Source organism: Gorilla gorilla, chromosome 19, assembly GCF_029281585.2.
Source record: "Gorilla gorilla gorilla isolate KB3781 chromosome 19, NHGRI_mGorGor1-v2.1_pri, whole genome shotgun sequence".
Taxonomy (NCBI): Eukaryota; Metazoa; Chordata; class Mammalia; order Primates; family Hominidae; genus Gorilla; species Gorilla gorilla.
Window position 1 is genome coordinate 22,852,103 of NC_073243.2, and position 20,376 is coordinate 22,872,478.

The window sequence follows — 20,376 nt, forward strand, 5'->3', positions numbered from 1 at the left end:
CGCCTCGAGCTCCAGCTCCGGTTTTTCCCTCCACCATCCTCTGCCCCTCCCCGCCTCTCCTTTAACTCCCCCCTCCTGGGCTCGGGACTGGTTTCCTCCCTTAGCCCGCTGCCCTCAATCCCGGCGAGGCTGGGGCTCCGGCTCGGCGCCCCCTTCCTCGCTCCCTGGTCCGGCGCCCCATGCCGCCCCCGCCCGGCCCCCGGCTCCCCCAGTCCCCCACTTAGGCGGGCTCACAGATCCCGGGGTGCTGGCGCGTGGGCCGGGGGCGCGTAGGGCGCCTGCAGACGGCCCCTGGAAGGGCTCTGGTGGGGCTGAGCGCTCTGCCGCGGGGGCGCGGGCACAGCAGGAAGCAGGTCCGCGTGGGCGCTGGGGGCATCAGCTACCGGGGTGGTCCGGGCTGAAGAGCAAGGCAGCCAAGGCAGCCACCCCGGGGGGTGAGCGACTTCGGGGGAGTTGGTGCCCCGCCCCCCAGGCCTTGGCGGGGTCATGGGGCCCCCCCATTCTGGGCCGGGGGGCGTGCGAGTCGGGGCCCTGCTGCTGCTGGGGGTTTTGGGGCTGGTGTCTGGGCTCAGCCTGGAGCCTGTCTACTGGAACTCGGCGAATAAGAGGTGAGTGGCCTGCGGCTGGGGAGATCCCAGACCCTAGGGCAGTGGGTAGGGAAGCTTTGGGGGCTTGGAGGCGGGCTTCTGTGGGCAGGGAGGAGGCGGGAGGGAAGGTGCTGGTGCTCTGATGTGTGATGGGTTACTAGCCAGGTGATCTTGGGAGCCAGACTCCGGGTCCCACGCAGAGCTGGATGCGGGTGGTGCTATGGATGTCAGGAGTTTGGAGACCCCAAAGGGGCAAGGAGAAGAAAGTTCATGGGTAGCTGGGAGGGCAGTGAGGTGGGTATTCGGATCTGTGGGAGGCCTGCGTCGGGGGCTGGGCTTGGAGGGAGCCTGGTTACTGTCAGCTCTCAGGAGAGAGCTGCAGATTAGGTGCTGCGAGTCGCTGAGGGGAAGGCAGGGCAGGGTGCCTCCCTCCCCCAGAGGGACTGCGCATCCGAGATGGGAGGCAAGGGGGTTCCGTTTGGGGGCTCTGGGGACAACTTCCCCAAGGCTCCTTGACTCTCTTCACAGTCTGTCTCCCAACTCTTCCCCACAGCCAGAGGGTCAGTGAACTGTTGGCTGAACGATTTCCCAGCCAGAACATATTCCTGCCTTCCTGGCTTGCCGGCATCTTGCTGGAAGAAGCCTGGAGCCCCCTGAACCCTCCTTCCTTCCCTTTTGCATCTGGAGGACTCCATTGCCCCCTCCCCCAATCTTTGCTGCAAACTCTTCCATCAGACCCTCTGTTCCATGGCATGCCAGCTTTGCTCTGAAAAGAGGCCAGGGGTCAGATGAAACTTCAAGCCACGCTGGGTAGGACAGAACCTTCAGGAGGTCACTTGGGTCCCTTGCCTACATGCGGATCCCACTTCCCGCTCATAAAAGAGTTCTGTGTTTTGAAAAATTCCTACTTCCCTGGGGAGACTGTGTGAGGCCATGGGAAGGGGGTGGGCTTTGGAGCTCATCAAATCTTTGGTCTTAATCCTAGCTCTGCCGCTTTCAGCTGTGTGGCCTTGGGCATGTCACTTAACCTTTCTGAGTTTGTATCCTCAATCCTTACAGCTATTATGAGGATTAGCGGTAAGGTGTTTGAATGTATTATGTGCTCATTAAAGGAGAGCTAGGATTATTGTTCCTCTCTTTACTTCCCAGCCTCCCTCACACTTCTCTGCTCTGCCATCCCTCCCTTTTCCCTGGATCTCTTTGGGTATAATCTCAATGTCTTTTCTGTACTCAGTCACCCACCTGCCAACTCCCAGCTGCAATGTGAGTATCAGGTGTGTAGCTTGAGAACATAAGCTTGTTTTCACAGGGTAGAGAAAAGGGAGTTAGGGTGTCCTGGGGGCTCTTTCGGATGTGGGGTGGGAGTGGGACACTTGGGAGTCTGGGAAGATATCAAGTAGCAGTCCCCTGGGACCCAGTCCTGAGACCCTGTCTCAGCAGCTATTGATGTCCAGGAAGTGGCTGCAGGGGTTGGCAAGTTGTGGCTGTGCTGGGACAGTGGATGCCTGGGTGCACTGGCCAAGGAGATGGTGAAGTGTGTTGGTTGTGGTTAGAAAAGTGAACTCCTTTCCTTTCCAAAGCAATAGAGCACTTGCCCCAGAAGTCTAAGACCCAGTGTGGGATTCTGAGTGGGAGAATGACTCAGGCAGCAGGTTCCTAGACCCTGGTTCCCATCAGCCCCAGCCCCAATGATGGTCGTGGCCAAACCAGGCATTTGCCTTCTGTGCTATTAGCTGGCTAACTTAGGACACTGGTCTGGACCACCCTCCACACAGCCCCTCCCTGAACTGCCCCCTTTGCCCGGAAATCCCTGAAATTCAGTGGTGGCCCTAAGGAGGGGAGGCTCTGCCCCCATGGTTGGCTGCCATGGAATAGTGAAATCACCTGGGAGGGGTGGGCTGTGTGGTTCCAGAGAGGCCAGCTCCTTGGTAACTGGCATCCTGTTGCCATGGCAATGGGGCTGGTGATGGAGCGGGAGATGGCGGTGTGCATGTGGTGAGGGCGGGCTGAAGAGTGGAGTGCATTTGGGCACACCAAGGGGCAGGAGACCCCTGAGCCTGGCTTCCTGCTGCTTCCAATGTGAACGCACAGAGTCCTTGGTGCCTGCTCTATAAGAGACTTTCCACTCAGACAAAGGCGGGCAAGCGTGAGCTGAGAATTGCTGTCCTGGAAGGTTGTGGGGTGAGGGAAGGAAAGCTCTGGGGGCCAGGCCTCTGACATCTCTTCCTTGTCCACCTTACCCTCCTCCCCATAGGTTCCAGGCAGAGGGTGGTTATGTGCTGTACCCTCAGATCGGGGACCGGCTAGACCTGCTCTGCCCCCGGGCCCGGCCTCCTGGCCCTCACTCCTCTCCTAATTATGAGTTCTACAAGCTGTACCTGGTAGGGGGTGCCCAGGGCCGGCGCTGTGAGGCACCCCCTGCCCCAAACCTCCTTCTCACTTGTGATCGCCCAGACCTGGATCTCCGCTTCACCATCAAGTTCCAGGAGTATAGCCCTAATCTCTGGGGCCACGAGTTCCGCTCGCACCACGATTACTACATCATTGGTATTGCTGGGCAGAGGGCACGATTGAGTGGGGCGGCTCCTGATACTGAGCAGAGAGGGAGGGGGACCCCTGCAGCCAAGAGGGAGATCCCAGTGCCCTCAGGCAGTGTTCACACCAGGGTGTGGGGCCAGAATCAGGGCTAGATTCTGGAGTGCCAACCTCTTCCTCTGGCTTTTCTCTCCCAGCCACATCGGATGGGACCCGGGAGGGCCTGGAGAGCCTGCAGGGAGGTGTGTGCCTAACCAGAGGCATGAAGGTGCTTCTCCGAGTGGGACAAAGTGAGTGGGCCTGGGGGACACCTCCTGGGCACGAAGGGACGCTGGGGCAGTACGATCATGGTCGGGGCAGTTGTCTCAGCCCCTCTCTGGGTCTTCCTCATCTCCAGGTCCCCGAGGAGGGGCTGCCCCCCGAAAACCTGTGTCTGAAATGCCCATGGAAAGAGACCGAGGGGCAGCCCACAGCCTGGAGCCTGGGAAGGAGAACCTGCCAGGTAGGAACCAGGGGCTAGGCCCCTGCCGTCCCCAGCTTCCTCTGCTCTCAGACCCCAGCTGCCCTGCCGTCACCCTCCCTCCCTCTTCAGTTTTGGGGGCGGTGATACAGGAAAGAGGAGAAGAGAGGATGGGAGGGTGGGAGGGGAATGGAAACCAAATGAGGAAAAGACTCAATTAGAACTAATTAGCCAAGTCAGTGCTTCAATCAGTGCTGTCAGAGAAGTGGGGAGGACTCCGTGGCAGGAAGCTGAAGGGCTGGACACCTGGATTCTGAGCAGAGTTCGGCGGGGGAGGGGAGATGGGGTCCCCAAGGGGCCTGGGCGCTACAAGGGAAGCCCATGGGGACCCCCAGGGTTGGGTGTCCAGGTGCCCAGGTGGCTCCTTCAGTCCCTCCCCCTCTTTCCTCCTTCACCCCTTCCCTGCCAGGTGACCCCACCAGCAATGCAACCTCCCGGGGTGCTGAAGGCCCCCTGCCCCCTCCCAGCATGCCTGCAGTGGCTGGGGCAGCAGGGGGGCTGGCGCTGCTCTTGCTGGGCGTGGCAGGGGCTGGGGGTGCCATGTGTTGGCGGAGACGGCGGGCCAAGCCTTCGGAGAGTCGCCACCCCGGTCCTGGCTCCTTCGGGAGGGGAGGGTCTCTGGGCCTGGGGGGTGGAGGTGGGATGGGACCTCGGGAGGCTGAGCCTGGGGAGCTAGGGATAGCTCTGCGGGGCGGCGGGGCTGCAGATCCCCCCTTCTGCCCCCACTATGAGAAGGTGAGTGGTGACTATGGGCATCCTGTGTATATCGTGCAGGATGGGCCCCCCCAGAGCCCTCCAAACATCTACTACAAGGTATGAGGGCTCCTCTCACGTGGCTATCCTGAATCCAGCCCTTCTTGGGGTGCTCCTCCAGTTTAATTCCTGGTTTGTGGGACACCTCTAATATCTCGGCCCCCTGTGCCCCCCCAGCCCCTTCACTCCTCCTGGCTGCTGTCCTCATCTCCACTTTTAGGATTCCTTAGGATTCCCACTGCCCCACTTCCTGCCCTCCCGTTTGGCCATGGGTGCCCCCCTCTGTCTCAGTGTCCCTGGATCCTTTTTCCTTGGGGAGGGGCACAGGCTCAGCCTCCTCTCTGACCATGACCCAGGCATCCTTGTCCCCATCACCCACCCAGAGCTAGGGGCGGGAACAGCCCACCTTTTGGTGGGCACCGCCTTCTTTCTGCCTCTCACTGGTTTTCTCTTCTCTCTATCTCTAATTCTTTCCCTCTCTTCCGTCTCTAGGTCTGTTCTTCTTCCCTAGCATCCTCCTCCCCACATCTCCTTTCACCCTCTTGGCTTCTTATCCTGTGCCTCTCCCATCTCCTGGGTGGGGGCATCAAAGCATTTCTCCCCTTAGCTTTCAGCCCCGCTTCTGACCTCTCATACCAACCACTCCCCTCAGTCTGCCAAAAATGGGGGCCTTATGGGGAAGGCTCTGACACTCCACCCCAGCTCAGGCCATGGGCAGCAGGGCTCCATTCTCTGCCCTGGCCCAGGCCTCTACATACTTACTCCAGCCATTTGGGGTGGTTGGGTCATGACAGCTACCATGAGAAGAAGTGTCCCGTTTTGTCCAGTGGCCAATAGCAAGATATGAACCGGTCGGGACATGTATGGACTTGGTCTGATGCTGAATGGGCCACTTGGGACCGGAAGTGACTTGCTCCAGACAAGAGGTGATCAGGTCCGGACAGAAATGGCCTGGGAAGTAGCAGAAGCAGTGCAGCAGGAACTGGAAGTGCCTTCATCCAGGACAGGAAGTAGCACTTCTGAAACAGGAAGTGGTCTGGCTGGAACTCCAAGTGGCTTAGTCTGGGGGATCAGGGGGTGGGAGGTGGATGGTTCTTACTCTGTGGAGAAGAAGGGCGGGAAGAACTTCCTTTCAGGAGGAAGCTGGAACTTACTGACTGTAAGAGGATAGAGGTGGACCGAGAAGGACTTTTCCCAGTCTTCAGTGGCACTTCCCAAGATCTCCCTTCCCTTGTGCTCTGTGCTGATTTTAGGACAGCTAAGATGACTGCCATGTGCTGTGGCAGGCCCAATTTGTCTTGTTCTTTCCTTTCCATATCCCAGTATAATCTCTGTTAATCAACAGGACTACCCCAAGAACCCATGTGCTCTCCCAAGTAACCCAGATGGCTGTCTTGTTCATTCCATCCTACATTTCCGACTCCTTTCAGACTCAACACAGTTCCCTTCTTAGTGACCAAAATGGTGGCCTACTGGCTGGTCTAGCTGACAGTGGTACTTAGCAAAGGCCACTGTTTCCATAGTGACCAGCTGATACCTCTTCCTGCCCTCTAGTGTGCAATTGGGTGTTGCCTCAGTTTCCTCCCAGCTCAGTTTTATTAGATCAAAGCTGTTGTTGGGCACCAGGTTGGCCACCTCAATCACCAGCCAAGATGGTTGCTTTGTCCACCAGAGGTCAAGTTCACCTCTCTGGTGCTGTAGTTCCCAGCTCCTTCCTGATTTTTCTAATCGCTCCTTCTGGGGAACAGGAAGTTGATATTGCCATGGTGGCGGGGTATGCCGTCACCTCAGTAGTTTTACTGTAAAAGGGAAATTTGAACAACAAAAACCAAAAAAAATAAAAATAAAAAACTTCAAAAGTTGACAAGAAGGCTGGAGAATGACTGGACTTGAATTGGGACAAAGGCTTGGTTAGAATGGCTTTCAGCTGAGGGTTGGATTGCATGAAACCAACCAAGGGGGGTGGGTAGGGATAGGGCTAGTTTGGAGTGGTGAGGTTGGCAGTGCTTGGGGAGGCGAAAATGGGCTGGGCGAGAAGGCGGAGGAAGGTGTCACCTCTAGGGGAGGGAGAGAGTAATGCAGGCAGGAGTGGGGTCGCCAATTCATCCATGGGGACAGTCTGAGTGTCTTGCTAAGCCAAAGCACCAGAGACAGGGTAAGACGCAATTAGGATCAAAGTGGTAAAAACATGTTCACATGTTAAAGTCTATTCCCTACCATCCCTACCCAAGGCACTTGAGAAGTTTTGCTGTTGGGGACTCATGGGGAGAAGGGATGTAGCTGATCAGAAGGAAGTAGGAAGGACTCAGGGAGGGACCCAGGCATCAAGCTGCGTGTGCCCTGGCTCCCTGTATACCCATAACCGAGGCTCTTTTCCCCCAAAAAGCCCAGGTGCCCAGTCCCCTAGACTTAGCCCCATTCTTCAACCACAAAAGCAGCCGTCAGGAGCATCACTGGAGCGAGTCAGCAGGGGTCACAACCTCTGCCCTCCCTGCCCCTCCCCTGACTTTAGGTCCCCTCCCGCTGTCTCCCATCTGCCTGGAGGTCAAGGGGTCCCTCTTCCTCTCTTCTGTCCAGTGGGACCCCTGCTCCTCCCCCTCCCCGTCTGAGCAAGATGCCTGGGTCTTGAGAGGTGCGGGCACCGCAGGAGGGGAGTTGAAAGCTGGGAGGCCAGGTGCTGGGCTGTCTGGAATTTACTCTTGCCTTCTGAGCCCACACTGGAGCTGCCCGAAGTGGGGAGGCTCGTGGGGGGTGGAAAGGCTGGTCCTTGCCCCTTAGTGGGGGTTGGTTGTCATGGCAACATCCCCTTCTCTACACAATGGGAAGCCCCCCTCAGCCTCCCGCGTGGATGGAGCCGACAGCCCCATCGCTGGCTATCAGCCTCAGGGACTTGGCAACCGTCACTATGGCAACCCAGAGCCCAGCAACAGGGCCCGCTGAGAAAGGGAGGGGTCCAAGACTGGGGCAGGGTGGTGTGTGAGGGGCAAGGGAGCTCAGGGAGACTCCCCCCCACCTACATCTAGAGGCACAGGTGGAGAGACAAGAGGGAAGAGACGTGGGGATAAATAGTCTCCGTGACAGACAAGCACCTCGCCAAAGCAGCCAAGACATCATAACATGCTGAGAGACAGGAAGACACCTGGGGACAGATGCACAGCCGGGGAGAGGAACAGCACAGACTGCACAGCGCCTGGGACACGCCCCCTCAGAGCGCTGGCATCCAGAGACTCCCCGCAGCCCCGCTCGAATAGCACGAGACCAACAGCCTTTCACATGTGTAGTGACTCGGGTGTCTGGAGCTATTTGAAAATGCTGGTGACTTCCACGCAGAATAACACATGCCGTCCTATTTGCTTTGTGGGGACAAATACACACACATATTCCTAGAGTAACAACTACAACAAAACAACTACAACAAAACAACTACAGGTACAGGAAGACATTTGTTTGTTCATTGGTTTGTTCGTTCACTCGCTCAGCAGCATGTTAAATGCTACTTTGTTTCAGGCACCGGTTCAGGCGCTGGGAGGACAGGGTGAGTAAGGCCAGGTCCCTGCTTTCACAAAGTCCACATTTAGGTGGGGAACGCAATAATACAATTTCAGGTGTGAAAAGGGATATAAACAAAACAGAATGACAGGATGAGGAGGATGGAGAGTAACCAGGAGCTGCTTTATTAATTTATTAATTTATTAATTTTTGAGATAGAATCTTGCTCTGTTGCCCAGGCTGGAGTGCAGTGGCGCGATCTCGACTCACTGCAACCTCCACCTCCCGGGCTCAAGCGATGATTCTCCTGCCTCAGCCTCCCAAGTAGCTAGGATTAACAGGTGCCCGCCACCTTGCCCAGCTAATTTTTGTATTTTTAGTAGGGTCGGGGTTTCAACATGTTGGCCAGCCTGGTCTCGAACTCCTGACCTTAGGTGCTCAGCCCACCTTGGCCTCCCAAAGTGCTGGGATGACAGGCATGAGCCACCGCACCCGGCCTGGAGCTGCTTTAGATGAGGAGGTCAGGAAGGTCCCTTTGAAAGAGATGCCCTTGATCAGGACCTTAAGTCATGAGACAGGAGTAAGCCATGCACACTGGGGACGGGCATGCTAGACAGAGGAACAGCAAGTGCACGGGCACAGAGGCGAGATCGTAGTGTGTTTGGGAACAGTAAGAAGGACATCACCACCACATGCATGTTTCGGATGTGTCCTGTTCTTCCCTAGCCTCGGCCTGGAGGGGAGTAAGTCACTTAGGGTCTTGGATCCACATTAAGGAAGTTGATCTCACTCAGTCTTCCATCCCCTTGCCTTTTGTTTCTTGTGTGTCTGTGACTTGTGTTTTCCTCGTCTAAATTTTAAGCTCTGGGAGGGCAAGGATGATGCTCTGAGCTTTTTTGGGGGCTGTGGCACAGCTGCTGGCAGAGTCCAGAGCAGGAAGGCAGAGCGGAAGTAAAGGAACCGAGAGGGCTGGGACCACAGAAGCTAGAGCTGTCGCCCTGCCATCCCCAAACCGCATAGGATTGAGGCTGTCTTGGGGCTGAGCTGTAGAGTGAAGCTCAGGCTTTGCCCTCCTTCCAAATAACGGCAGCTGAGGGATACTATTCAGCCCGAGGGGTGTGTGTGTGTGTGTGTGTGTGTGTGTGTGTGTGTGTGTGTGTGTGTGTGTGTGTGTGTGTGTGTTAGGGGTTTTTAGGGAAAGGGGAATGGGGCAAGGAGTGGCAGTGGGAATTTCTTTTCTTTTTCTTCTTCTTTTTTTTTTTTGAGACAGTCTTGCTCTGTGGCCCAGGCTGGAGTGCAGTGGTGCAATTCTTGTGCCTCAGCCTCCTGAGTAGCTGGGACTACAGGTATGTGCCACCACGCCCGGCTAATTTTTTGTATTTTTAGTAGAGATGGGGTTTCACCACATTGGCCAGGCTGGTCTTGAATTCCCGACCTCAGGTGATCCACCCACCTCGGCTTCCCAAAGTGCTGGAATTACAGGTGTGAGCCACTGTGCCTGGCCTTGCAGTGGGAATTTCTAATGCGGAATGGTTGACATCATATCTGGAATTTTAATTAGAATGAAAAATGGCCCTTCCTAAGGGGTTATATGGGCCACCATGGACATGGGGCTTGGGAGAGTTTTGAGACCTGGGAGAAATGTCACACGGTGGTTTGGAGGCAGGAGGCTGTCTGGCATAGGCTCAGAGTTGGGTGGGGGAAGGAAAAGGGACACAGAATGAATGGGAATGACAACTGGGCAGCCAGAGAGCTACTTGAAAGGTAGCAGGGAAAGTGGAGTTCTGAAGGGAGTTCTGAGGGGACCAGGCCCCAGGTACCCCCAATTCCCACAGGGAATCGAAGTGTTCAGTTTTCTGGTTCTCCCTCTTCCTCCAGTTGCCATCAGAAACTCAGGCACCACAACCCCAGTGGCTGGTGGGGTGATGTCGGGGGGAGACTGAGCTGCTTCAGGGGGTAGCAGCTGGTGAGTTGGGAGGAATCTGTGTGCTCAGCAAACAGCAGCCTCAGTGCCCGGTGGCTGCCTCCTCCCTCATCAATCAGCCCCAGCCAAATGTCCTTGCATTCCCACCACCCCAAGGGGACTGGGGCTGGGCCAGGTTCCCCAGGGGAGATGGTGATGGGTGGGGGGAGGTGAAGGGGGGTGCTTGGCTTCCTTTCTTTCCCTTGGCCTCTGTTCTCTTCTGTCCTGGAAGCTCTCAGTTCTTTGTGTCGTGGAATGACTATCCTGGCCCCTACCATCGTGGGGGCATCAGCTACAAATCACCTGTGGGGGGCTGCTGGGGGAGAAGGATGAGTCAGGCTGTAGAGGAATCTACTCTGGTTCTCACGGGACCAGCCCAGGGCACAGTCGGCAGGGAGGCTGCTGGCATAGAGGCCCTGTCTCCCCTGGCCTCTGTCTCTGATGAATGATCCGGACAGCAGGCCGAGACCCTGACCCCTGGAATGGACCTCTCTTTCCACCTTCTCCTAGCCCCCAGTCCTCATCCCCTGCTTCCAGCCAAGATCCAGAGGTCTGGCCCCCAGCTCACCCCAAATCTGCTGTTCCCCACTAGGGACTGGGGTCTCTAGACCTTAGCCTCTGGCTCCCTTTCCCCCTCCTCAGCCTTTGCTCCCCTCCGGGACCCAGGCGTCCTGCCCACTCCCTTCACCATAACAACCATTCTTTTGGAGTTGCTTAAGACTTTAATATCATTTCATTAAGTCAGCAAGTTCAGAGAAGGTTGGGGGCACAAAGAGACTGGGGGTGGGCAAAAGATGGCCAAAGTATGGGGGAGGCAAGGAAAGATCCCCCACCCCCCTCTCCGTGGAGATGGCTCTGAGAAATCAAATATTGACAATGAGGGAACAGAACTTATTAAATCTGGGACAGGGATGTGTGTGGGGAGCTGTGGGAATGGCCGGATGCCTGGGTTCGGAGGGTAATGAAGGTTCTGGGAGGAGGAAAAGGGCCGTGGCTGGGAGGTGCAGCAAGGCTGAGGCTCGAGGTCACAACTCTTCTGCCCTTTCCTTTGGGATGTACACGGTCTTGCAACCCTGGCTGTTTCTCTAGCCCCGAAGAGCCCCTGGGGAAAAGACCCCCATCATAGCTAGCTGTCGTTGCCCCGCCTTCGTCCCTTCCCCCTACCTCCACCTCTGTTGATGAGCTTCAGCAGCGTTTAATCGGATTGAGCAGTAATTAGCAAAGCGAGATGTTTGATTACCTATTTAGCATAATGTGGGGGGCTGGGATCCGCAGGCACAGCCACAGTTGGGGAGGGGGGTTTAAGAAAAGAAATGGGGTCTGTGCAAAGTTCCTTTCCCCGAGGGACCCATGAACCTTGCCCCTGAGGCTCCCCACCCCACGCCTCCAGCAAATTTTCACTCCTTTGGGACTTTTCCCTAGGGGTTCTGGCCAACCACATCACCTCTGTCTGCCACCCATGGCCTATCTGGCTAGAGGAACACCTCCACGTTCCATCTTAGCTGTGCTAGCTGTGCAGCTGGTTTTGGGGTGGGCGGTACTCCTCTCCTTCCATTCCTGCTGTCAGCAACAGGAGTCTGGCTGGGCAGGAGGAATTATTGGGGGTCGGGGGGAGAGAAAGGGTTGACACTTCTGGGAATAAAGATACGGTAGGTGGGAGGGTGAGGTCAGCGCTGGGATAGGGTGTGGTTAATCCACTTGCTCTTCAGGAGTACCAGGGACTGCCACTCCTGGTAGTGCCAGGCTGGCATAATGAGATCTGTTAGGTGTGAACGCCAAACAGAAAAAGGGGGAACTGAGGTGCCAGCTTCTCTTCTCCTCATCCAGCAAAGAAAATGTCATAAATTTCGCTCCTCATGGAAATGTAATCAGTGGGCTCGCTGCTGGCTTTGTCTTAATTAGGCACTATTGATGGAAACAGGGAGGGCGCCTTCCCATCCCCCCACTCGGCTTCCTCCCTGTATTTCCCAGGTCTCCCCAAAGCTCCTCCCGGCACCAGGTACAGCGGTCTTCCAGGCGCCTTCTAGCAGCCCCGGCCCGCAGCGCCCCCTGGCACCCTCGGAGATGTACCCCGGCCCTCATGGCCCTCCCCTCTCGCCTCCTCTCTCACGACGCAGCCTTTGTTCCTATGGAGAGCGAAGCCCCTCCCAGGCCCGGTCACCTTCCCCAGGGAGTCCCCGCCTCTCGACCCCCCCAAAAACCAGCGACGCCTTCGAAAGCCAATCCTCAGATTCCCAAAACTCCAGTTCCCGTCTTCCCTCCCTTTCCCCGCCCCGCGCCGCCCCCCCGCAATCCTAGACCCCAATCCGAACTAAGAAGGGGGAAGGAGCAGGAGGGCAAGGGTGCTCCAGGCCCGGTTTTTCCCCCGGATCCAGCTGCACCCACGGCTGCCTGGAAATCCTGGAACGCCTTCCACATCGCGAATATCCCTCGCCGGCCGGGCGCCCGGCGCCATCTGCTGGACCCGTTCCGGCTGGGGCGCACAGACCTGGGCGCGGGGTCGGGCGATTGGGTTCTCCCTGCCTTTTCAATGTCCTGCGGGGCGGTGGCTCACTGTCTCTCGCCCCAGCCCTTCCAGCTGGGTCCTGACACCAGGCCCCCCGCATCCTTCGGCTCGCCAGATGTGGCTACCTTCCTTTAGTCCCGGAGCCTTCAAGCCCTGGGTCCCTGAGGGGTAGACCTGGGCGGGGTGGGGCCGCGAAGCAGGGATCCAGGGCGCCTGCGCGGAGGAGGCGGGCTCCGAGGGGCCGCGCACCGGCCACTCACCCCTCCCTGCCCGGGGTTGCCATGGGGACGCGTGCAGACGCCGGCCTGAGAGGGCTACGAGGGGCAACTTCTTAGAGTGGCCCATCGGTCGGTCTAGGGAGGGGAGGGTCAGCGTGGCAAGGTGTGTGTCGGGGGCAGAGGGAAGGAGGGAAGGAGTGCTGGGGAGAAGGGGCAGTAGTGTCAGGGTAGGAAGGGACAGTTGTTGGGGAGAAGAGGCAGTTGTGGAGGGAGAGGGAGCAAGGAATATTTGTGTGGGGGAGGGGCAGGAGAAGGAGCAGTTGTGACAGCTGGGGGGGAAGAGCCATTTTGAGGGGAAATTTGCCTGCTGGTAACCAGTTTAAGGATACCAGCTGCTGGTATAAATACTGCTGGATAAATACTGCTGGATTTATACTGCAGGATAAATACTGCTGGCCCCTGCGGTATTTCCTAGTAATAGAGTGAGCCCCGACTTAGCAGAGCAGTTCCTCCTGGGGCCTGCGGTGTGGGATCGCGTGGTGAACCCCACGGTGCATGCGCCTCAGGCTCTAGTTTGAGGCAGGAAAGCGCAGCTTGATGCTTCTCTGGAGACTGATGGAGGAAGCCTCCTTGCTGTAGTTGGTTTTATTGATTTGTTGGCCTAACAGAACGTTTTTCCTTGGAGCAAAGTACAAATCCTTCAAGTTTGAAATTCATAACCTGAGATCAATGCCTGTGGCAGCCTGTGGGGATGAGGAAGGAGAGCCACAGGTGCCGTTAGGCTGCAGCCGAATGAAAAGAGAGTGCCCAGCGCCTCAGACTTTGCGCCTGGGATTCTGAGCACCTGCCTGAGATCCCCGCTTCCTGCCATCCTACCTTTCTGAGAGAGGCACCACTGTGACCTTCCTCGTGCCCCAATTGCTTTTTCCTCATGACACAATTTGAAATTTATGATTGGATGACTTTTGTCCTTCTTTCTTCCAATCTGTTCTCAGGGCATTTTGAGTCAAATAAATGATCCTGACTGATCTTAACCGTTAGCACAGAGGTCCTCAGCCAACTCTGCTAAGAGACCTCAGTACACACAAAACAGTGTTCCTGCCCCTCAGGACTTCAAAGCTATAGACCCGGGTGGCAAATACTGTTTTTCTCTGTTTACAGATGTTGCAGATTTTAGTGGGATTGGGAGGAGCATTTTTCCATTTAACTTGGGAGGAAAAGAGGTACATAGGAAAATCATCTTGGTTTGCTTGAATGATTGAACAGTGACAAAGGATGGGGGATGTGCACCCCTTCCTTGATCCTCTCTCACTCACTCATGGTCCTGGAGGGTAGAGTGGATGAGGGTTTGGGCAACCACACTTCAGCTTGATAGATCTTTTCCTGATTATCTTATGTTCTCATACCCCCGGGCAGAGATAGAGGTTCTAAATCCTCATTAGTGGGGTGTCTGTTTGGCCATCTTTTTTTTTTTTTTTTGAGATAGAGTCTCACTCTGTCAGCCAGGCTGGAGTATAGTAGCATGATCTTGGCTCACTGCAGCCTCCACCTCTCAGGTTCAAGAGATTCTCCTGCCTCAGCCTCCCGAGTAGCTGGAATTACAGGCACGCACCACCACACCTGGCTAATTTTTTGTATTTTTAGTGGAGACGGGGTTTTGCCATGTTGGCCAGGCTGGTCTCGAACTCCTGACCTCAGGTGATCCACCCGGCTCGGCCTCCCAAAATGCTGGGATTACAAGCATGAGCCACCGCACCCAGCCTGGCCATCATCTTTAACTCCCATTTATTCCTAGTGCCTTGAGGGACTGACTTTGATTTTTAGCCCAGTGCCCCGAAGACAGTAGGATATCCTAGGGAAAAACAGCAAGGCCTCCCAGGCCCCTGTGGAGTACAGAGCCCTTGTGGTTAATGGAGCAGAGTGTGGGTACCACCAGAAAAGATGATCATATTGAGTTTCAGTCAATTTATGAATTCAAAAGGGACTGCTTGTATCAGGGGGCTGGTTCAGGGGTGGTATCTGCTTGTGGACTCTCCACTCCTGTATACCTGTAGGTTTTGCCTGCACGATGTCCAGCAAAGCTGAGAAGAAGCAGCGATTGAGTGGCCGAGGAAGCTCCCAGGCAAGCCGGTCAGGGCGGGCCACTCAGGCTGCTGTGGCCACACAGGAGCAGGGGAATGCCCCGGCTGTCAGTGAGCCAGAGCCGCAGGCTGAGCTCCCCAAGGAGGAGCCTGGTGGGTACTTGCTGGGGCAGAGGATGCTTAGCAATGGAGGGTGGGGAAAGTCAGAGGGGCTTGGAGGCATTTTAGGGCTGGGGAGCAGGAGCTGTTGCTTCTGGGCAGGAAACGGGCTAAGTGACGCCCCCAGCCATGGAGGTTCACCAGCCCTGCCACTGGGTCCTTTTTTTGTGTGTCTTCCTCCTGGCCAGCCTCATCCTTGTTCTTTCTGTCTTAAAATTTCCCACAATATACCAGGAGTTCACCAGCCAGTCCTTTCTCTAGCCTCTTCCTCCTTATTTCAAGTGTTCCTGGTTGCTCCTACCCCACTGAAGAGGGTTTGATCTCTTCCTTTTTCCCATTTTCACCCTGGGTGGCAAAACAAATAATGTTTTTCTCCCATTAAGCCCATCACCATGGAGACTCAGCCTGTTTTGCCACCCTTTGAATCCGAAGCCCAGCTGATGCTTTCTACCATCTGTTGAGGGCTGTTGTATCTCTGCCCTCATTTTGGCAGGGACTTGGTAGACTGCGGAGGTTCAGGTTCAGGACGACAGGAAAGAAGTCTAGATCTAGGGAGGAAAGAGTTTAACGAGGTAGCCTCTTGTGGCTTTGACCTGAGGGATTCCTTTCCCGTGGGTGAGCCGGAGCCAGTAAGGTTGGAAGGTTTTTGGTAGTTGTTGCTATTGCTGGGATCTCCCTGAGAGCACTGGTCAGTGTAGACAGGACTATGAGCTAAGTGTAGACCTCCTTCTTTACCTGGAGCTCCTTTACACTGATAGTAGCTTGTGAAATAGAATCCCCTTCTAAAATTAAAGGTTGAGAGGTTAAGCGTGGGCATGGGAGAAAAGTCCCTGGGCCATAAGAACTTGCATTAGGTTCCAGGATCTTAGAAATGTGCAGAATGTATCCTTCTGAGTTCTGAAGTGCTCAGGTGAAAGCAGTTAAAATGGGACTGCTCACTGCTAGGAGGAGTAGGGGAAGATGGGAGGGAAGACAGTGAGGTTCAGTATGGAGAATCCTCTGGGGAGGGAAGGGAAGGAGCTTTAAAAGGAACGTGTTGGCCTTTGAACAGCAAGGATTTCTGCCTCTTGCAGCTCCAAGCTTTCTTTTCTTTTCTTTCTTTCTTTTTTTTTTTGAGACAAAGTCTCACTCTGTCACCCAGCCTGGAGTGCATTGGCATAATCTCAGCTCACTGTAACCTCTGCCTCCTGGGCTCAAGTGATTCTTGTGCCTCAGCCTCCCAAGTAGCTGGGATTACAGGCATACACCACCATGCCCAGCTTATTTTTTTTTATTCTTTTGAGACAGAGTCTCACTCAGTTGCCAAGGCTAGAGTGCAGTGGTGCGATCTCAGTTCACTGCAACCTCCACCTCCTGGGTTCAAGCGATTCTCCTGCCTCAGCCTCCTGAGTAGCTGGGATTACAGGCATGTGTCACCACGCCCGGCTATTTTTGTATTTTTAGTAGAGATGGGGTTTCACCATGTTGCCCAGGCTGGTCTCAAACTCCTGTCCTCGAGTGATCCACCTGCCTCGGCCTCCCAAAGTGCTGGGATTACAGGCATGAGCCACCGCACCCAGTCTCCCCTGGCCTAGTTCTTGCCTGGAACCTGAATGCCAGCAGTTTTCCCAAGGGAGTTGGATCATCTCACCTACTGCTAAACTCCGGAATCGCCTGTTCCATCTTTTCACGCCTTCCTGCCTCGGCCTCTGTGCCTCATTCTCCTCTTAGTTTTCCTTTCTGGAAGCCAGAGGGAGTTTCCTGTTCCTCATGGTCTTTTGGTTATATCTCATTTGTTCCTTCCTCCTTTCAGCCCCTGGGCAATGGGAAAGCCACCAGTTTTACCCCAATCTCCTGTGTGACCAGTAGATCAGGAGGCAGAGAAACAGAGCCGCTGGGTTTTATGGGAGTCAGAGTGGGCGTGGCAGAACTGAGTGCTCAGCAGGCCAGTGGTTTGGAGAAGGGCTGATTCCTATGAGCCTCAACTTCTCCATGTGGGAAGAGGAGTGGGGGAAGATGGAGGGCCAGAAGCTGCGTGCCTGGAATAACCTCAGTACTAACCGCCTTCATTCCCTCACCCCTACCCCAGTTAGTGTTTGTTTTATTTTTATTTTTTGGAGACAGAATCTCGCCCTGTCACCCAGGCTGGAGTGCAATGGCGTGATCTCGGCTCACTGCAACCTCTGCCTCCCGGATTCAAGCAATCCTCCTGCCTCAGCCTCCCGAGTAGCTGGAATTACAGGCACCCGCCACCATGCCCAGCTAATTTTTTGTATTTTTATAGAGACGGGGGGTTCACCATCTTGGCCAGGCTGGTCTCGAACGCCTGACTTTGGGCGATCCACCAGCCTCGGCCTCCCAAAGTGCTGGGATTACAGGTATGAGCCATCGTGCCCGGCCCCCAGTCAGCTTTTTACATTAAATTGAGAGAGAATTCACTGACTATAAAATTTACCTTTTTAAAGTCTACAGTTCAGTGGTTTTTGGTATATTCACAAAGCTGTGCAACGTTCCCACTATCTAATTTTAGAACATTTTTATCCCGCCAAAAGAAAGCCACTTTAAGCACCTTGAGAAATTGGCACCAGGTGACTCCTATATCTTTACTTGTAAGTTGCATCAGAGCCTCGTCTTTTAGCAGTCACTCCTGGTTCCCCCTTCCCCCCCAGATCCCAGGAACCGCTCATCTATTTTCTGTCTTTATGGATTTGCCTATGCTGGACATTTCATCGAGTGGTCTCTCATGACTGGCTTTTTTCACTTGGCACTGTGTTTTCGAGGATCATCCATGTTGTAGCATGAACCACACCGCTATGCCTTCTGATGGCTGAATAATAGCCCACTGCATGTTTATATCACCTTTTGTTTATCCATTCCTCTGTTAGAGGACACTGAGCTGTTGCCACCTTTTGCCTATTGTGAATAATGCTGCTACGAATGCTGTAATGCAAATCTCTCTTTGAGTCCTTGCTTTCAAGTCTCACAGGTCTCTACCTAGAAGTGGAATTGCTGGGTCATTGGGTGGCTGTGTTTAGCTTTCTTTCTTTTCTTTCCCTTTTTCTTTTTTTTTTTCTTTTTTGAGACAGAGTCTTCGCTCTGTTGCCCAGGCTGGAGTGTGCAGTGGCGCGACCTCGGCTCACTGCAAGCTCCGCCTCCTGGGTTCATGCCATTCTCCTGCCTCAGCCTCCAGAGTAGCTGGGACTACAGGCTCCCACCAGCACATCTGGCTAATTTTTTGTATTTTTTAGTAGAGACGGGGTTTCACTATGTTAGCCAGGATGGTCTTGATCTCCTGACCTCATGATCCACCCGCCTTGGCCTCCCAAAGTGCTGGGACTACAGGTGTGAGCCACTGCACCCGGCTTTTTTTTTTTTTTTTTTTTTTTTTTGAGACAGGGTCTCACTCTGTCACTCAGGCTGGAGGGCAGTGGCACGATTATGGCTCACTGCAACCTCTGCCTCCTGGGTTCAGGTGATTCTCCTGCCTCAGCCTCCCAAGTAGCTGGAATTACAGACACCCGCCACCACGCCTGGCTAATTTTGTATTTTTAGTAGAGACGGGGTTTCACTATATTGGCCAGGCTGGTCTCAAACTCCTGACCTCAGGTGATCCTCCCGCCTAGTACTCCCAAAGTGCTAGGACTACAGGTGTGAGCCACCGCGCCCAGCTGACTGTGTTTAACTTTCCAAGAAATGCCTTCCTTTTTGTATGTTTATTCTTCCTAGAGCCACGGTTGGAGGGACCTCAAGCACAGAGTGAAGAATCAGTGGAGCCCGAGACAGATGTGGTAGGCTTGGGTCTTCCCTGTGGCAGGTATTCCTCCCCTAAAACTGGCGAATCAAAGGATCAGTTGTGGATGGCACATGAGGAATTCTCTCTTGTTTGCCACTTCTTCTACTTGCTCTCTGCTGTTAGCCTACTCACCACAAATCCAGTTCACTGAGTAAAAGACAAAGTCATCTGTGCCTTCGCCAGGACAGAGGAGGGCTTTAAGTAAGGCACAGGTCTCTCTTGTCTCCCCACCTTGGGTCAAACTGTGATGAGCTCATTCATCATGTGGGTGAACACCTGAACAAGTTGAATGAGCTGGGAAGATATTGTCCTAATTGGATACTAATTTCTAAGACATGCTCTTTCCACCTTTCCTTCAGTTCTTTCCTTTGGCTGAAGAATTTACAGAAGCTGCTTCAGTCACTTTGAGAAATGGCACTAAACGACCTCTGCTTCTTTATTTCCAAATTGCATCAAAGCCTAGTCATGACCATAGTTACCTGGGTGAGAAGAATAGAGTGATGACCTTGACATTTTTCAAAAAGGGAAAGAAAAGTAATAACTATCAAAGAAAAAAATGGCAAGAGACAGAAAAGTAAAATAGAGAAAATAAGACTCATGGTGTTACTGCCCAAACACATTTAATATTAATATTTGATATGTCTGGCCAGACACGGTGGCTCAAGTCTGTAATCCCAGCACTTTAGGATGCCGAGGTGGGTGGATCACCTGAGGTCAGGATTTGAGACCAGCCTGGCCAACATAGTGAAACCCCATCTTTACTAAAAACACAAAAATTAGCAGGGTGTGGTGGCAGGTGCCTGTAATCCCAGCTACTCGCCAGGCTGAGACAGGAGAATTGCTTGAACCCGAGGGCAGAGGTTGCAGTGAGCCAAGATCGTGCCACTATACTCCAGTCTGGGCAATAAGAGCAAAACTCCGTCTCAAAACAAACAAACAAACAAAACCCAGAAAAACAAAAAAATGATATTTTGATATATCTTTTACTTTTGTGCACAGGTTTGTAAGTTTGTTTGTTTTTGTATAATCCTAACTTTATCATATGTTACTTTTTTTTTTTTTTTTTCTGAGATGGAGTCTTGCTCCCGTTGAGCAGGCTAGAGTGCAGTGGCATGATCTTGGCTTACTGCAGTCTCCACCTCTGGGGTTCAAGTGATTCTCCCTCCTTAGCCTCCCAAGTAGCTGGGATTACAGGCATGCACCACGACGCCCAGCTAATTTTTGTATTTTTAGTAGAGGCGGGGTTTTGTCATATCGGCCAGGCTGGCCTCAAACTCCTGACTTCAGGTGATCCACCTGCCTCGGCCTCCCAAACTGCTAGGATTACAGGTGTCAGCCACCGTGCCTAGCCCATATGTTATGATTTTGTATTAAACCTTTTCACAAAACATTTTATTTGTATTATTATTATTTTTTGAGACAGAGTCTTGGTCTGTTGCCCAGGCTGGAGTGCAGTGGCACGATCTGGGCTCACTGCAATCTCCGCCTCCCAGGCTCAAGTGATTCTCATGTCTCGGCCTCCTGAGCAGCTGGGACTACAGGTTCCTGCCACCACACCCGGCTAATTTTTTTTTTTTTTTTTTTTTTTTTGAGACAGGTTCTTGCTGTATTGCCCAGGCTGGTCTTGAACTCCTGGGCTCAAGCGATCCTCTTGCCCCGGCCTCCCAAAGTGCTGGGATTAAGGACGTGAGCCACTGTGCCCAGGCACCTGGCTAATTTTTGTATTTTTAGTAGAGACAAGGTTTTGCCATTTTGGCCAGGCTGGTCTTGAACTCCTGGCCTCAACTGATCCA

General features: G+C 54.1%; 2 protein-coding genes across 4 annotated transcripts in view; both read left to right on the forward strand.

Annotated features, from left to right (window-relative positions):
- EFNB3 (ephrin B3) lies at positions 1-6,265 on the forward strand. Of its 2 annotated transcripts, none has more exons than XM_055367401.2 (5): positions 1-608; positions 2,842-3,134; positions 3,320-3,412; positions 3,520-3,624; positions 4,052-6,265. In XM_055367401.2, exons 1-5 carry the CDS (start codon positions 487-489, stop codon positions 4,459-4,461), a joined length of 1,023 nt encoding a protein of 340 aa, XP_055223376.1. In that variant the 5' UTR covers positions 1-486; the 3' UTR covers positions 4,462-6,265. The 2 variants fall into 2 exon arrangements, with proteins under 2 accessions (XP_055223376.1, XP_055223377.1); XM_055367402.2 differs by lacking the exon at positions 1-608 and adding an exon at positions 682-1,861.
- A 6,391-nt stretch (positions 6,266-12,656) lies between these two features.
- Positions 12,657-20,376, forward strand: part of DNAH2 (dynein axonemal heavy chain 2) — a 117,894-nt gene continuing 110,174 nt past the window's right edge. For both annotated transcript variants that reach the window (XM_055367403.2, XM_063700590.1), the window contains exons 1-3: positions 12,657-12,734; positions 14,626-14,805; positions 18,517-18,578. In XM_055367403.2, the coding sequence (XP_055223378.2) occupies positions 14,640-14,805; positions 18,517-18,578 (228 nt within the window). In that variant the 5' untranslated portion in view covers positions 12,657-12,734; positions 14,626-14,639. The remainder of the gene's footprint in view (positions 12,735-14,625; positions 14,806-18,516; positions 18,579-20,376) is intronic.